This window comes from Opisthorchis viverrini, assembly GCF_000715545.1.
Source record: "Opisthorchis viverrini unplaced genomic scaffold opera_v5_202, whole genome shotgun sequence".
Taxonomy (NCBI): domain Eukaryota; kingdom Metazoa; phylum Platyhelminthes; class Trematoda; order Opisthorchiida; family Opisthorchiidae; genus Opisthorchis; species Opisthorchis viverrini.
In genome coordinates, this window is record NW_008751858.1 from 140,925 (window position 1) to 158,926 (window position 18,002).

Consider the following 18,002-nt stretch of genomic DNA (forward strand, 5'->3'; position numbering starts at 1 on the left):
GCACATGAGTGGTTGCTACGCTGACTAGGCGGTGCAGACAATCGATGTTCGATGAGTCAGCTTAATGCGACGTGTTTGTGCGTATGAGAAAGAAGACAAGCCTCGCGATCCAGTGAGTGACTGTGAGTTGAACAGTCAAGTATGCGGGTGACTGGGTCTCTACAGTCTCAACAGTTCTCCATGCAGTGACGCTTGTGTCAAGTGCTAATGTTCATGTGACCCCATTCGTGACAGAATACAATGCGCGGATTGGACAACTGGGGACCTGAGGTATACAGTCGAATTCCAGAATGCAGGCGTATTCGGTACGGAGCATATTACATATAATTCTCCATGCAGTTGCCTCAACCCACGCACATCGGAACTTGCGTTTTCAGGCCTTGTAACAGATTTATTTTCAACTGAGTGAAAACTGTGTGGACTGCGTTCACCGTGCTGTCAGTCGACATCAGAACGACCAGATGAAGCTCAGTCCTCCTGGGACAATCACTGTCAAAACTGACCGCCCGCCTGGAATGGGACTGGTCATGAATGGCCGATCGGATTTTGTGTTCAGACATATTCAACGTGAACTTTCTTTTTGGATCAATGTTTCTATAACGGAATACTATTAGCAGCTCTGGATGGTTAGGTGAAACCATACGCAAAAGTTTACTAACATCGAAGCTCGTTTCATTAAGTTTTCCTCACAATCGGTAGAACAACTAAAGACACAGCTGAGGGTGTATAAAGCTGTGCAATGAAATCATTAATTCGCTTGATTTTTACAGTTGATTATGTCCATTGTGGTTAGCTCAAACTGGGAGCCTACATATTCTAAACATTTCGATTGGAACAGACTTATTGTCAAGGGACAATCTAAAGATGTCAGGCCAGTAACAGTATTTCTGATAGAAAAATGACCTACAATCTGCCCGTCTGGTTTCACAAAAACGGGTCCAAATGAAACATACTATGAGCATTGATCCATTAACAACAGCTTGCGTCATTCTCACCATCAAGAGAAAGGAAGGAACAACAACAAAACAACAATACAGTTTCTTGTTGCACAAAAGCTATTCTCCAACATGTGAAAAAGACTCGTAGCATACTTGTGTTTTTCTACCAAGACAAAGTCAATAGCTGATCTGCATACGTGTGGTTTATATGTGACAGCTGTGGTGCTTGTCAGGAAATAAGTTTTGTAGATTGGTAAATTGTCTGTATGTGCTTGAAGAGCTGTCTTTTTTTCACCTAGAATAAACTGCAGTTGAGCCAGTCCAGAGAATCCAATTCAAGGAAAGAAAGACGCAGTTAGGCCTCATTGTACCGACGGACTGTATCAGGGTGGTGTAACACGAATGCTGAGTAAGGTCAATAGCTATCCTGCACACCGCTACTCATTCGTGTAAAGCAGAAATCGTAAGAGCTGTTATATTAATTGATAGTTTATCTTTAAGTCATCAGCCACAACAAGGAATGGCGTCACAACACAAAACTGCGGAACGACATGGTATCCGAGTTTCTATGTCGCAGGGTTGTGGGGTCCTTGGGTCTATCGTATGTGAACGTAACATAAACATAGTCCGATACAATGATCGGTAAATTTGCATGTGTTTATAGAGGAAACTACGCACAAGGTTGCTGGAAACTCGTCGACAGCCCACGACCGGTTTCGCCCTTCTTGGGGGTCATCAGGTAGACGCAGTCCACGAGTTTCTGTCAAACGTGCGTTCCATTTGAACCCGATCAGCTCTAAACAGGGCATAATCGGTCGTGGGCTGTCGAAGAGTTTTCAGCAACCTTGAAAGTAGTTTCCTCTATGAAAATCCTCAACTGTGTATCGGAAACGGAGGCTACTTGAATTATTTTGTGTGCATCCGAAATCCATTCAGGGAAAATGGTCGAGCTCGGGATTCAACTCCACCACCAACGGAACGAGCTGAAACAACGACATAGGGCGGACATATGGTCAAATTATTGGTGACTGACGTACACAACCGTCTTCGCAAAATGGGAGTCACGAACTTCGTCTTTCCTATGGAACCTGAAAAACTAGGGGAACTTGAAACTGCGACTGATCAACGAACCGGCGTAACTGGACGCCAAATTAGACAAGTTCACTAAAAGGAATAAACCCATTAACACTGAGGGATTGATCAAGAGCTTGTCTCGAAACAGATGAATCAGCTGAGTGAAATATAACGTCGTCGCATCAAGAATACTTGGTCAACTTAGAACATGATTTGAAAACGAGCTGGTTGTCGGGAAAGCTTCAATAATCAACGCCGAAAGCAACTGTTCAGGCGGTAATTCGCAATAAAGCCGTACGGGTAATCTCTAAGATGAGCAGGAGATACTCAGAAGTCGACGAGAAGGAAGTTGTATAATGCGATTGGCGTACGAGAGACACACGACAGTTATTCTGGATAAGTCGGACTACATCGAGAAGGCCAAAATGCTACTAACTGACACTATTACACACGGCCCAATAGATGACGTTTCAGGTTCGACACTGGTGTGCCAAGCCGAGAAGTCCACCAGCAGCTCATCCGTAGCTTTGCTTCAATTGCTCCGCTCGCTACCAGACACCTCAGTGTACAAATTGGCAGGATACTTTCGAAGAGGGTAGATTCACCTAATTTCTGCACCCGAAGAATCCTTGGGAATCACTCAGCAAACACTGAGAAATCAGGTTAGGAGACAACGAAATCATGGTATCATTCGACTTTGCTGCCCACTTCGCATCGGTCAATCGCAGAATTGTCAAAGTAACCATGATGGGACTACTAAAGAATCATGCAAACACCATAGTAACCTTGAAACCAGAAAGCGCGGATTAGGTAGGCAGGTATGCCATGTGATCATTAATATAATTAATATCAGGACGAATTCCGGAAGCCACAATGCAACAAATCACATTAGCACGGATCAAACAAGTGTATGAGATCCTATACGTGGACGGTATCAAACAAAACTCAGTGAAAAAGCCATTGAAGCTTCTCAGTAGCTGATTCGGGGATATCAAATTCACAGTCGAACGGAGGAACGACAAGGAGCATTAGATCACAGGGGTACTGACGTAACAAGATGAACATGCGTATATTACATGTAGACACCTTCAGACCAAATACTAACCTTTCAGAGCAATCACAAAGAAGGATATTGCAGGGCAACATAGCTGAAGAGGAAAAAAAGGGAACAAGTAATATCAAGTACTACGAAACAAACTCATCAGGAGAGGCATGAAGGAAAGTATATCCGTAACAACAGCAGCAACAACAGCAACAAGAGCAACGAAATAACGACAACCAAACCAACAGTGATCTACATCATATCTGGCAGCAAGAATACTGCGATCACATGAAATTTGACTGGCTCATTACCCGAGCGAAATCAAAACAATGTTACCTAACAGAGGACTGCAGAGAATGCACCAAGCGATGTGCTGGACTAACCAGAAGGAAAGTACCTACACGGATCAATACATAATAGGCGACCATAGAAAGACATGATGGTCCTTGATTTCCGTGCATGAAGATCACTTCAATATGAAGGGCATAAGGACTGTGTTGAGCTTAGGTAGCAAACACGCAGAAGAATTTCGGGATCGGTGCCACTTCATAACGAGACTAATCAACGGACACGTTTAACTGGACCCAACTATGTACCGCTACAAGTAGGAGATCACAAAATGAATCAACTAAGCAAAACGTGGCTGAACATCAGACAAATGGACAATTTGACAGGTGTGGGGGTTGGGCGAGAATAATATAGGTCAAAGGCCAGTCAGAAGATGAGTGAAAAATCCAACGAATATTGACACTTATCTCGACAACATCAGAATCAATGGTCACCCCCTTCAGAAGCACGTATTCAAACCCGCGCGCACCACCACAGAATATGGCTGCCACCGCTCTGCTCCACTTCGCGTCACAACCACAATCGGCGACGAAACTTCTGCAAACATACTGGCAAGCTCAGTGAACAGCTCGATCAGTAATCCCAGTCATGTCGAATGCAAGGCGAATAGGTCAACACTACTACCGTACCGTTGATCCACATATGATCCGGACAAATGAGTGCGTCCTTCCTGTTGCGAAGTGAATTCATCTTGAAAGACAATACTGCCGTGTTTGCATAAGCAAGATTAGTCACGAAAAGTGTCAGGAATGATCACGTGGAAGGTTGACAAATTTAACATTTATACCATACTGATTGTGTAACTTCGGTGTCAGAGCTGATGCCATCCGCTTTGGACATATTTAGATAGATCTTTTGTGACAGAGTTGCAAAGCGGTGGATTTATCGTTTGACTGATCAGTTTACGACCGTATATAACCTGAAAATTGTCTATAGGAATGCAAAAAAGCACCGGAGCAGAAGGCAGTTTCTGTCAAAATAGTTCCTCTATGAGAAACAGCTTAGAGGGATTTGGGAGAGTTTCTCGACGAGGTTGTTTAGATGTGGCGGGGTGAAACTAAGAGCTGGATAACATGAATTATACAGCGCGGTAATCAGATTTTACGTGCATTCGTGTGTTGTCCGACAGCTTATTTGAGGGAAGGCTAGAAGTATGGAAGGTTATCGGGACGGATAATTCAGATATAAACTAATATTTCGATTTAGAAGAGAGACAACTGCAAAAGACCAGACCCAAACAGTTGAGGGACAATTGATGAACCGCCTGAAGCACCTGAGGAATGAAGGTTTAATTTCTGGGGTCATATTCCAACGTCTTTGGCCTACCGGTGCTACAATTCCACAACTTTATGACCTGTCTAAGTTCATCAGAAGGATACAAAATTGTGACCTTCCATATTACGCAAGTGCCTAATGGTTGGCCGAGGTTTCAGAACTCCTATCCTAACTTTTATGTCAGTATCGTCTCCGTGATCCTTTTGAGTTTATGGAGCTGACAAAAACGTTGACATTAGTTCGCAATTTGTGCCATTTCGATGTAATCTCGTTTTACCAACGTTCCACTGATGGTTACATTGACCCATTAGAGTTGCGTTTGCAGAATCCGGTACTGTGCCGTCAAATAGGATTCGTACGAGGGCTGAGTTTGTCTTGGTCACGTGGCACGAATCAGTCGGTCCTCAGCTGTCCTCCGTCTCACGGCATCCATTTAAGTGCGATTTGGGGTGCGCTGACAACCAATCGTTCGTGTCTCCGCGTCTTCCAATTTATCAACCAATTTTGGCTGCTGGTTTCATTATTTACCGCTATTTTAACTAGTAGATATGCACTCACATGACGACAAGATCCCAAACACAGTTTGTTCGTCAGTTTTCCTCTCCAACCCGTCGGAATATTCAAGAGTCTCGTTGCTGAACAAAGCTATGTGATGGAAAGTGTTACCTGTGTTACCTGAATTTCGGACACTTCTGTTGTGCAGCCGAGGGATCATCTGACTGGGAAGGTTTAGTCTGTGTCCATTCCACCCCAATTACCGATTCGCATGAGTATATTAACTCACCTGCTTTCTGGAAGATATGTTGTGGAAACGTCTGAACAGCTATCGGGTAGACATGATAACTAGTCCTCGCGTACCACATACTACATGTGATCGACCTCTCCTTCAACTAATCGATGACGTTCGCACTGTTCCAAAGAATGGTCGGACTACATGACCCTGAACGAGGTCAAATGAACTTGGTAAACAATCGGTAGTTTTTATTTGGGCAACGTTTCGCTTGTGACACGAAAGCTTCATCAGGCCAAGTGAACGGGTCACCGAATTGGCCAGGTCATAAGACAGACGGGGAACCAATCAGTAAGTCCTCTTCAAACTAGATCAGTGTTGAGTGTCAATTAACGGCTCTTGTGGGTTAGTGTGGGTGCCAAAATCTTGAATTGATGGGTTGGAGGGGTTCCAAATTAGTTCCGATCGCTTTTCGTTCCTTAATCTTCCAGTTCAGGGTGCTTCACTTGATGATTCACCTCGGGTGCCGCTGTTAGATTTTCCCTGGTCTTTGTGGGGTTGTGAGTGCTCCGACAATTTAGTTTGAGGGGGGTTGAGGTCAAGTGGATTTCGGATGATAACCGCACACCAGCATGTGTCAGCTCGAGCGACCTAACACCGTTCTCCACACGTTAGCCAGTTGCACGCCTTCCATTCTGTTAATGCTGGGATGCTTGGCGATTTATACCGCCTCGGCGATCAGTCTGTGTGATGTGGACCCTAGTGGAGAACGGCGTTGGGTCGCTCGAGCTGACACATGCTGGTGTGCGGTTATCATCCGAAATCCACTTGACCTCAACCCCCCTCAAACTAAATTGTCGGAGCACTCACAACCCCACAAAGACCAGGGAAAATCTAACAGCGGCACCCGAGGCGAATCATCAGGTGAAGCACTCTGAAGTGGAAGATTAAGGAACGAAAAGCGATCGGAACTAATTTGGAACCCCTCCAACCCATCAATTCAAGATTTTGGCACCCACACTAACCCACAAGAGCCGTTAATTGACACTCAACACTGATCTAGTTTGAAGAGGACTTACTGATTGGTTCCCCGTCTGTCTTATAACCTGGCCAATTTTGTGACCTGTTCACTTGGCCTGATGAAACTTTTGTGCCAAAAGCGAAACGTTGCCCAAATAAAAACTACCGACTGTTTACCAAGTTTTTCTGAAACGATGACTTCTCAATCGGTTCCAAACTTTTTCCAATTGATTGAGGTCAAATGAATTTTGGTGACCTCAACCCAGTCCATGGGGTTTGAGGAGATGCAAAGGTGCGAAGACCCGAGTCATCGGAGCTCACATTGGAGTCGTGTGTTCATTGGAACAAATGAATCGCTGATTCAAATCTCACCGCTCGATAAGACGAGCAACGTGAGAATCACAAGTTTAGAACATATGACCTTACGTTAAGGAGCTGGAAGTGTTTTAAACTCTTACATGAGCCTCATACGTTTGGATTATGGGGCGAGATTGCTCAGTGGTTAGAGCACGGAAGTTCCGTGGTTCGAAACCGACCTCTGCCTCTCGACCTCCACTGACTAGGCTTGGACAACCTGGCAGTATTCCAACTCTCGAGCTTCATTTTGGTGGCATGGTAGCTAGGCACCGAAGGGGTGCTACAGCTGAACGATTATCTTTTGTCTTCCGTACTTTTGGATTTCCGGATGAACCCTACTTTTTAATCCGGCATATCACTTGGCACAAATGTCGAGGTATGTTGGCCAGAGAATGGTGTGAATTTCCTATTCTATTTAGTACTTGCAAACCTAGTAAAATGGTTTGTTCGCTTCGTTCGTCATTAAAGGCCTACCGAGTGTCCTTTATTCAGCAATACCTCAAGATAGTAGAAGGCCTGACTCGGTTGTCAGCTTACAGGATATGCACTTGCAAGATGTACACTATAAATCTTATTGGGCATATGCATTAATCCGTTTGTAACTAAACGAAAGTTTGATGGTCACACTACACAGCACTGTTGAGGATGCCGACTTGAACAGATCCCAATGATGGTCCTTGTATACATTCTGAATAAAGATTTTTGTGATACGACCGCGTTTTCTAGATGCTTAAGTATGTCCGTCACTCTTTGAAGGTGATTGTAAATCCAGCAAGACACGTGAAAAATAGATGTGAATTTGGTCTACCAGTATTTGCTTCACGGACAACTTCCGCTGATTTGTCTTAGTGCTGTAAACGCATCTTTTAAATCTCGTTAGACAGTAACTTACAAACATCTGCAAACATGTCGCGCCCTTACTTGCAGTTGCCTTATAAGATTAGACAAAACCGAATGTGTGTAACCCTGTTTCTTCTTAAAAATAGACCATTAAAAATTCTGAAAAGGTCAAACTTCTCAGTCTTGCTTTCATCTAAGTGGTCGATATTCGAGGGGGTTTGGGTCAGCCGGAAGCAGCTCAGGTAGCTTAGTCATCGATCGGATCATGTATGCAGACGCAACAAGAGATTTTGAAAGAAAGACATTTCTCGGAATGAACTGCTTTATGAGTTACAGACCATCCCACAACAGAAAGAAGGGCGCCCATTTTGACTAACCACATACATAAAATTATTCCCAATTTCAACCTGTCATTTTCCTTTCTGTTCACCTACAGCACTGAAACGTTTTCCAGTCCAAAATGATCTGTTCCAACCACTACCTAAATTCCACTTATTCTTGAGTTAAACAGTAGATGTCTTCCCCTTGTTGGCGTTTTTAGTTTGTCTTTTCCTTTCGTTCCATTTTTACCTCCACAGTTATTCCAATCACGGGGTCCAATAATCACGCTCCGGAAGGAAAGCAGGTTCAATTGGAAAGTGGGACCGCTGACCTCCAAAGTTCAGAGTAATGACACGATCCACATTACTCAGTTCATCAGAGGCACACGAGCTGCACTACGGGCAATCACAATGTTAAAGAGTCTACTCTATTTCCAGAATCGTTTCCATTCGAATACCTCCAACTGCGCACCTTTCGAGCCTTTCGGAAACAGCAGCTGCGCCGAAAAAATTCATCCACCACAGAACATAATACATATGCATTTGGTCTGCGATCGAAACCTGTGGACAATGCTCGAATCCCAGCTACAAAACTGCAGTCTTCCCTATTTGAAGTGTTCTTTCTACGACGTGGAGAGTTACGTTGTGAGTGACAGCTTCAGATGTAAAAAAGCAAGCGTTTTGTGTGGAGCGGAATTTTCCCATTGAAATTTCATCATGTATATGAATTCAATCTTTGTTGGAAAGCCAACAAATGTTGAACAGTCCTTTTCTAAACTTAATGGAGATCATCAGTACTACTGTATCTCACGAACCTACCGGGAGATTCAAACCACCAACCTATCGGTTAGTAGTTGGAAAATAAACTTTTCGGCTACCAGCGGTCGGTTAGTAGTGTGATTGCCTAGCACAGGATACAGCTCCACCTAACTTTCAATCACGAAATTCACACCACATGCTCACGTGCTGATTGCTCCCACCTAGACCGATCACTTTTCAGGTAAAAGGCCTACTCATCGCGAGATTTAGTCCTTCCTCTAAGTTGACTGTGTTTAGTGGTAGTGCAATTTTGCTCCCACTTAACCTTTAGTCTTCCTCTACCAGCCGGGATGAGTCCGAATCCACCCACTGAATGAGACGATTCGAGCTACCCATTATCACCAATAGGAATGAAAGTACTGTGCAGTGTTTTGGCTCTTCGAACAAGGTTCGCTTTTACTAACAGCATAGTAGATCGTAGGAGCTTGGTACAATCTGAACTAGGCACTTATCCTAATCAGACGACATCTACTTCCCAGATTAGTGCTTATCGATCATTTTTTCTACTTCATACGGAGGACTGTGCCAAAAATGCCATTCTCTCCCCGAAGGCATAATGAACTTGTTTGGATTAGTCTAACTTCAATTTGCGCCCAATTCTCTTTTCAAATTTTTGCAAACCACGTGTAACAAATTGGTGCTTATAGTGTTTATTATCCAATAAACTTACATTCTGCTCAGTGATTCTCTGATGCAAGGGAAACAGTTCACGTGACACCAAAAATTTGGGAAAATAGGACACGCAAACTTCTGATCAGCAGTTGTACAAAATATCTGTCAGAGAGGATTTGCATAACACTGGTCTGGTTTACTCCGACACAGTGTAAATCTACTTGTCTTTCAGTCACGTGAATCATGCCGCGTGCCCGTTAGGCTGACGAATGAGAACCTCTTCGGTGTGGGGCCTATAAGTCTCGTGAGACATTTTTTCTCCCGAAGCAAAGTACTTGTTTGTCGTATGGATGAATTTTGGAATTTCAGTAGTGATATCACGCGACAAATGATGCCCATCGTCGCTGTAGATTCGAGCGGCACTGCATAGCAGCTTCAATCTTGTTGTGGCTCATAAGCGATGCACATTTCATCTGGAATTCGAACAAAGCTTTTGCTGAACGTCGGTAACCAATTGATGATCAAACTGTTAGTGGTCCACGTGTTCATGACCACATTGGATTTGACCACTAGTTGGTAGAATAAGGACAAGCAAAATTGGTCTGACCTTAAAAACTGAACCTCAAATGCACACATTGAAAGGGGTGTTTGAACTCTTCTTGGATTTGCGCCCCTTTGGAGATTCTCTACGCCAAGTCACGATCAATGAAGAGGGTTACTGAGAAGTGTCTACTGGGATCTGTGGTGTCAACCGAAATATGCTGTAAAACCCCATCGCCACCACCTAAGTGAAGCTCCCTCACAAAACAGACGAACTAATAGCTTTGTTCAGGGCGGCCTCTTTTAGTGTGCACCACTAAAAATTGTACTGAATTTACCTGGTAGTCATCAGTTTTGAAACCCTATTCAGGGTGAGCTTTGCGATTAACCGAGTTGCAAAATTGGCAGCTTGCGTGCGCAAATAGGCGTAAGATAGCTCCGATTTGTGACGAATAGAAGCTAAACTGGCACCTTTGTAATGTACTCCTCATAAGGTTGCTGAAAATCCGTCGACAGCCCAGGACCAGTTTCGCCCTTTTTGGGGCTCATCAGGAAGGCGCAGTCGCCGGGGTTCCGTCAACCTGATGTTCTACTTGAAACCAAATTGCACGGAATCAACGAATATACGCTCATTTTCAAACTAATTTGGTTTTTCGAGAGACTCACCTGGAACCCAGCTGAATCTCTCGTTTGTGATTTCCACGGGACATCCTTGTAGATAAGTTTAAATTCTAGGTTAAGCTTGGAATTTCCCTATGAAGAATAGCCGAGAGCAGTGTCTCGTGGACCAAATAGGAGCAAATTGATGCCTATGAACTTCTGAACATGGGTAAATGACGAATAAATGTTTTTAGTATGAATGCGAATCAGATGGTTTTCATTAAAAGCCTGAAAACTGCCAGGCTATGTGCTCCAAATCGCAGTCGAGTTTTGTGATAAATATGTGATCTGATAGCAAGCGTTCAGTCTTCCGAAGAATTCAATGCAATAATGGAGATTTCAACCTGCAGGTGAAACCAGTTCGTGCCGAAAAGCAGAGGGTCACTACACAGTCATCCTTATTGGAAGTCGTCAGCAGCGTGCATCTGACAAAACTCAAGGGAGCTTCACACTGCTGGCTTTTTCCAACTGAAATGGATGCACACTGACTCTCGGTTTTTCACCGCAGATTAGCTTTACACACGCGAAGAAATCTCCATTAAACTTCTCAGATTCCCTCAAGCTACTGATCTCAGCGTTTCTTCTAACTCAAGCATCCAGTACTCAAGTCGACGCATTGTAAGCTTTCTATTCTGTAACGTATTTGTTTCTTTTTTTACGTCAACTACAACCAGAATTTCGCGCAGCGCATTCCAAATGGACATATTACGGGACCAACTCCAGTCGCCAAGCTCTGGATCCCTTACATTCTGCCACCCTGGGTGATAAAAGTGAGTATTTCGCGTTCAATAAAAGCGCCTCAGGACACAGTCGGGTCTTAAGTTGAGTGCAATGTTTAACAAATGGTCGAGCGTTTTTAGACTGCAAACTACAATAGGTAATTCATTATTTACGAGCTGCAACCCATGACAACCGATCGAGTGCATGGTTAAGTCGAAACAACGTCAGTTTCGGTAGCCCATTACTGCTCTATCAACCATGTGCATCCATTCAGCGTGGTTAGCGTGACAGCTTTTCGGGTGTCCACTAACTACAGTTCAGTGACCCACTCTTGTTCAATCTAGGCAATACGAACCGGGCTAGATGTCCACATTGCACGGCAAAGAGACGGTCATAGATATGTAGAGGGGCTAAACAAATGACTACCATTGTATTCGGTTTTAAGGCCTTTAAATTTGACATCTAAGAATTTGAATTTAATTCGCTTAGAGGCTTGACGTGAATCAGTCAATTGTACATCTTAGAACAACGTGTTCATGGTTGCCTTATTGAAAGCGAAGATCGAAGCCATTAAAAAACCAGGAGCACTTTAGGAGCACTCGATCAAAACTAGGTTAACGATCCGAACACATTAAAAATCATGTAAATGGTCTCATCCGTTGCCCGTTTTTCGGCTACAGACAATCGTGCCTGATTCTGACATGCTTTGGAATGAGAACCCACTGATGCTATGGAAAATCTTTGAGCAATTCAACCCAACACAGGTAAGTCTTGTACTACAGGTGATGACCAAATGATTTTGTTTGACTATGCTCGATGTGTACGTAACCCCCCAGCGGAAAGAATTTGCAAGAAGATGGACAACCAATCGTCAAGACTACCGGATTAGCTACGAACTGGCTCAGAGAATCGGACCTTTCGTTAGCAATGGGTAATCGATTATGCCCGTACAACAAGAATTGAGACTGAAACTACTGTCAGAAGACTACAACAAGTGGCTTGATGTAGTGTACTAAGGGAACTAATGCAAAGTTTAGAGGGTAATCCGGACCCTTCGGGTTGTGTGGAAGCTTTCAAGGGCCGCACCACCTCAAGGGCCTGGAACTAACTGCGTTCGGATTAGTTTTACATAAGTCAACGAAAGGAATATTTTCACTACAAATGGAAATGGGTTGCGAACAAATCTCTGTGTCGCACAGGTTACAGGGACTTTCTTTGAGAGGAAACCAAGAAGTCAAAAAAGGAAGATATTCCGGTTCGCTGTACTTCGACGAGATAAACAAGACTTCAGATATGGATGGTTTTCAACATTTGTTCTTAGAATGTTGAATTTCTGCATTTGAGGCGCACTGCCGAAGCACGTTCTACCTCAGAATCACTACTGTGTTGCGCCCCCATGTTGATGGGGCTAGTTTTGTCATTTTGGCTCACTGCGGCATTCCCCCTGTAGGGATATATCTAAATAGCTGTGGTCGTCCCCAGCACCAAAATCTTGGGGAGTGGCTGTAACGTCTCAGACACTAATCTGACAAGTGTTTTACAGGGCTGGCTGACACCAAGCAGGAATCTTTACCATTAGAAGTGATCAGATACGCTAAGATGGTCCGGCATTTTCACGAACCGTCGCGTGCTGTTGGCAACTAAAGTGATCCCAGCGATGGACAGGTCCTCTGTGAAGGTAGACTGGAAGAGCCCTGCAAAGAATTTATCCACAAAATGAGTTTCTGCGGTGTTACATTACTTCGCTTGACCTGATTGTGAACTATGTAGCGCGTTCCATACAAAAGTTTGAGCTTGGCATGCCTTCTTATCCGGTGGTGATCAAGCAAAACATCCATAACGGAAACGGCCAAGCCAAATACAACGTAGCAGTCGACGCTGCACGAGAACCACAGAAGATTTTTGCGTATTAAGAAGTTTCTATTAACATGTTGTACTGCAAGATAAAAAATTAAATGTGTTAGAAGATGACCTGCCGGAAATCACCCTCGCAGAAACGTTTGTGTCCACAGTTACGGCCGATGAGTCATCGATACACATAAAGGTGGAGACGGTTGACCCTCAGGCCTACATCAAAGCGGAAGTTCCTAATTCATTGCAGCAGTAAACCGCATGCAAAGTGTCACGTCCATGTGAAATTCCACCACCGATTCCCAACGGCCTTGCTACTGTTTTCGCAGCTTCCGCGCTTTGTCGGTCATGCACTCACTTCGGAACGACATTGATCCCCGGGACCGGAAGTCTGTGATAACCAATTTGTTTTGTGGGATCAGAGAGCAACACAATCTTACCAGCTATGGACCATTCACACTTCCGTTGATAATGAAATGACTGATGGATAGGTGGGTGAAATGCGTAATAATTGCGTACCTCTACATAATTAAGATCGTATAGGTCAAACATTTATATAGACGCATCCCTGTGCCGGGACGGTGGTCACTAATATTGTACGCACAGCAGACTGCGGTATCTATTGAAGTTCACGCTACAGGTTTGGACAAAATATTTGCTCTGATCAAGCGCTCGACATGTCTCCGTAACCCAGTGGAATAGATGCTTGCAGCAATATTGATTTCTTGATTGGGAATGTTTTTGTTTGTCTGGGATTCCAGTTCAAGGTGTGCTGTTTGTCCTGAGGATATTTCAGCGCAATGAGCAGAATTCTTCAAGTCTCGTTCCTAGGACTAGTACTGTTCATTATCTATGACAATCGTACCACGTGGTTATGGGACTACACATGTTTTTTGTTTGCTGACGACTTGAAATCTAAGGACTGTGAATGAGCATGTCTCCAGAACATCTGGATGGACTTACTTACCTTGTTTTGTAAACCATACGGTGGAATCCAAACTTAGCGGGCATTTTCGGTATAATCTTACCACACATAATGGGTTTAGACTTATATGCCCCGAGGAATAGTTTACAAAAAGCTTCCGCAACTTTCACGAGAGTAACTACTCACAAGGTTGCTGAAAACCATTTGACAGCCTACGCCCGGCTTCGCACTTTTTTGGGTTCACCAAAGTACATATTCCAAAGGGAAATTACTCACAATGTTGCTGAGAACTGTACAAAATTCCACTTCAACTGCCACTGCCGAAACCTGCCATAGGCTGTCGAAGAGCTTTCAGTATCCTTGTGAGTAATTTTCCTAATGAAAACATACTGCGGTATGTCGAATATCGTACCAACAGAAACCTGAGACAGCCTTTGTGCAGGATACTCAGTTGAAATTTTCCTAATGAAACATACTGCGGTATGTCGAATATCGTACCAACAGAAACCTGAGACAGCCTTTGTGCAGGATACTCAGTTGAAGAATATCATAAACCAAGTCGATAGGCAAATGGATGTCTTTGTCAAAGTATCCCGTAGCTTGTTGAACGCTGTGTGAATGGTAACTTATCCACTAAACTTTTGGACAGCATAGCTAAATGCGGTGATAGATCTTAAAAAAAATTTGAATAATCTGAAGGTTAACTTTATCCTATCGGGTATCACAGCCATGTGTAATACAGTGTAACAGCGTAATCGATGTTACACCTGAAGAATGCCAACTACGGTTAGAGATGCCCACCATGAGGCAGTCAATCGGAGGTGTTCAGCCTGACAAGCAATGCGGGCTGCAGAAAAATATCAAGTGGAAATTCTTCCTTTCGGAAAGGAATATTTTGATGAAGAAATCAGAAACTTGGTTTATGACCACTCACACAGATGAGGAACGGTCATCGACAACCAACCACTTGTCTCGTTCTTCTTGAAGCTTATCAGGTAGGTGACATGGAACTAATTGCCGTTCCTTAAGACCCAGTGACAAATTGTAAGCTGTATTTCCCCAGCTCCATTCGAAGAGAAAACTTCCCTTGTGTCTCGGATCGCACTAAACAAGTGTAGTTATAGCTACCGTTGGCCACCAGAAAAAAGTAGTGTTTTAGTCTGATGTAACTTACAAGTTTGAGATCCAAACTTTTTCTGACACTTTTGCACGACCTTACTGAATCATATTTACAGTTTGAAGTTTATTATGACCGTAACATGTATTCAATTGACTGCTTGACAGATGATAGAACTTGCCTGGGAGCAACAGTCCTATGATCCACTGTGCAGTGAAGATCAAATAAAACCCCTCCCAGTAAGTCTTGTATTGTTCTATGGCCTTAACCGCTGTTATGTGAAGATGCTATTTTTGGATGCCGGTGTCTGGTTGGACTGATTTAGATGATGAGTTTGAAGCTACGACCTGCATTAATGAAGTGAGCGAGGTTTCAAAGCCCCATATGAGCTGTCCTGATGCAAAAAACAGCGAAGTATTTTGTGATTGTAGAAGGCTATACACATTGGGTCATCAGAATTGTTTGATACTTCGCTTGGCAGTGGAGAGCTTTCCTCCCTTCACCGTGAGAACACGTGACCAAACGGTATGGCCCTTAAAGTCTAGCCGGAAAGTTACGAGTTCGTGAGATGCACAGTACTGATGATGATTCCCTCCGTCACGAAGAGACTGGACCTCACCGTGGTACGACGGTTTGTGTAACTTGGCGAAACATTGAGGTATACTGAGGGGTGTCCGTGTGACACTCACAGTGTCTCTCATATCAGGTTGGTCAACGGTTACAGGTCTGAACAACACAGTCTCCCGATCCTCCAGGTTGGGAGTTGGAACACATGTGGCGACTTGTTCCGTAAAAATGATAATGTACTTGCTTTTCCCGCCAAGCACCGCTGCGTTGTGGTCGGGCGTTTGAGCCAAAGGCTTTGGTTGAGGACTCTAATCGTCCTTCTGTCTAGGTGTGGGCGATCTATCAATATACCAGCCCACGTACATCCATTAACTGCATACATACAGAAACTTTTTCCACATTGGCCGTCGCGGGGTGCTATCAGCCGGGTCGCCGTAAATGGGGCGGGTAAGCGAAAACATGCTAATGCTAACGACTTCCTCGTTTCTCTTCCACATACTTTCTCCTCTCCCGTCTTCTCACCTCATTATTAACTCTCTCCTTGTGGGCCCAGTACTTAGGACCGATGACTGTGTTCGTTTTGCATCGGTTCTGTGTGCAACATCTGCTCATCACATGGCGCCAACAACCTCGGGCATCTCGAAATCAATCTTCAAGCCTCGGCGCCCGGTCTATCTAGCCACCTTCAATGTCCGCACTCTCAAGAGAGCAGGACAACAAGCTGCTCTTGCACTCACACTGGACTCGTTTGGCATTGATGTGTGCTGTGTCTCAGAAACAAGAGTTCAAGATGTAAGCACAGCGACTGAGCTAACCGCCCCATCACTCCCCACTAGTTTCCGGCTGCGCACGTCTGGCGATCAATAGGCTGCTGCGCCCGGATGTTCAGATGTTGATATTGCCATAAGTCACTGGGCGAATGGGTCTTTCTTGACTAGATACCTGTTCATCGTCGCCTCCGTGCAGTTTGTCTGGCAGTTTGTCTGGCGTATCACAAGCGGGAAATTGGTCGATGTCTGTTTGTCGCGTGTGCTTACTCGCCAGTAACTGTGTCTCTGAAACCATCAAAGACAAGTTTTTAGACGTCCAGAACGCCATGTTGCGGCGAGCTAAACATTCAGATATTGTTATGGTTGCCGGAGATCTGAATGCACAAGTGGGTTACCTTAGCGCGTCTGAGACTCAGTTGGTTGGCCGAAATTGACTGAACCTGGTAGATACGGTAGGGTACGGTACGTACGTACTCGGTACGGTGTGTGCTATGTGCTCACCGTAGGCTGCTTTTATGCAGTACTAACTTCCGATGTCCGGCGTGCCTGCTACGAAATCAAACTGAACACATTCAAACAAGTTGCCGATGCTAAGTATCAGTAACTGATTATTACTCGACCTGAAACATATTGAACACATTCAAGTTGCCGATGCTAAGTATCAGTAACTGATTATTACTCGACCTGAAACATATTCGTTGCCTTCGACCACTCGCTCTTCCTTCCCTTCTCCAGGGCCACGTAAGGTTCGGAAAAATCGAATGGCAACTAAGGGACTGGCAGATCCGGATGTCAGAGGAATTTAAGAGAAGCGTCTCCCAAAGCCACTTCTAACCGCTCCACCATCAGATGTGAATTCATACTGGACAAGAACCCCACCTCTTTGCACAGTGCTGGGAGCTTTGCAAGTGGCATGACGCTACCAGGCTCACTCAAGCACTGGATATCGTAACGAACAGTGACACTGCTTAGATCGCGGAGAACTATCCAGAACATAACTCAACCCGATGAATTATCAAACACCAAGTGAAAGCGAGCGTGCAAACTGACCGTGAAATCTGGTGGACGCGGAAACCCATGGAAAGCACCTGACATAGAGCCCTGGGCAGTATACGTGGAACACCATAAGGCTTCGGAGGTTAATGACTGCATGTGTTCTTTCAAGCGCACCAAGCTGCTGGGCCGCATTATTAAAAAATTGAAGTGGAGTCCTCAGTTAGCGTTTGCCTGATCTGTTTGCCTGTATTTTGTAAAAAGAGACTGTACCAGACAACTTGGGAGGGTCAGTGACAGTGCCCATCTTCCAAAACGGGCTCATAGTGAGTGTGGCAACCGGGAGGGGGTCTCAGCTTGACTTCGAGATTGTTAGCGACACTTGTACTTCCTTGATTTATGGTGGCTCGTGAAACACTGAATCCAAAGTAGCAAGCAGGATTCCTGTCTGGTAGGGGTTGTTTTGACCAAAACTTTACACCCA

General features: G+C 44.4%; 1 protein-coding gene across 1 annotated transcript in view; it reads left to right on the forward strand.

Moving 5' to 3' along the window:
- Positions 1 to 18,002, forward strand: part of T265_08101 (hypothetical protein) — a gene marked incomplete at both ends in the record, with an annotated part of 40,585 nt that overhangs the window by 3,814 nt on the left and 18,769 nt on the right. The window contains 4 exons of the mRNA XM_009173808.1: positions 8,203 to 8,589; positions 11,250 to 11,345; positions 11,976 to 12,059; positions 15,356 to 15,427. Coding sequence (XP_009172072.1) covers positions 8,203 to 8,589; positions 11,250 to 11,345; positions 11,976 to 12,059; positions 15,356 to 15,427 — 639 coding nt within the window. The remainder of the gene's footprint in view (positions 1 to 8,202; positions 8,590 to 11,249; positions 11,346 to 11,975; positions 12,060 to 15,355; positions 15,428 to 18,002) is intronic.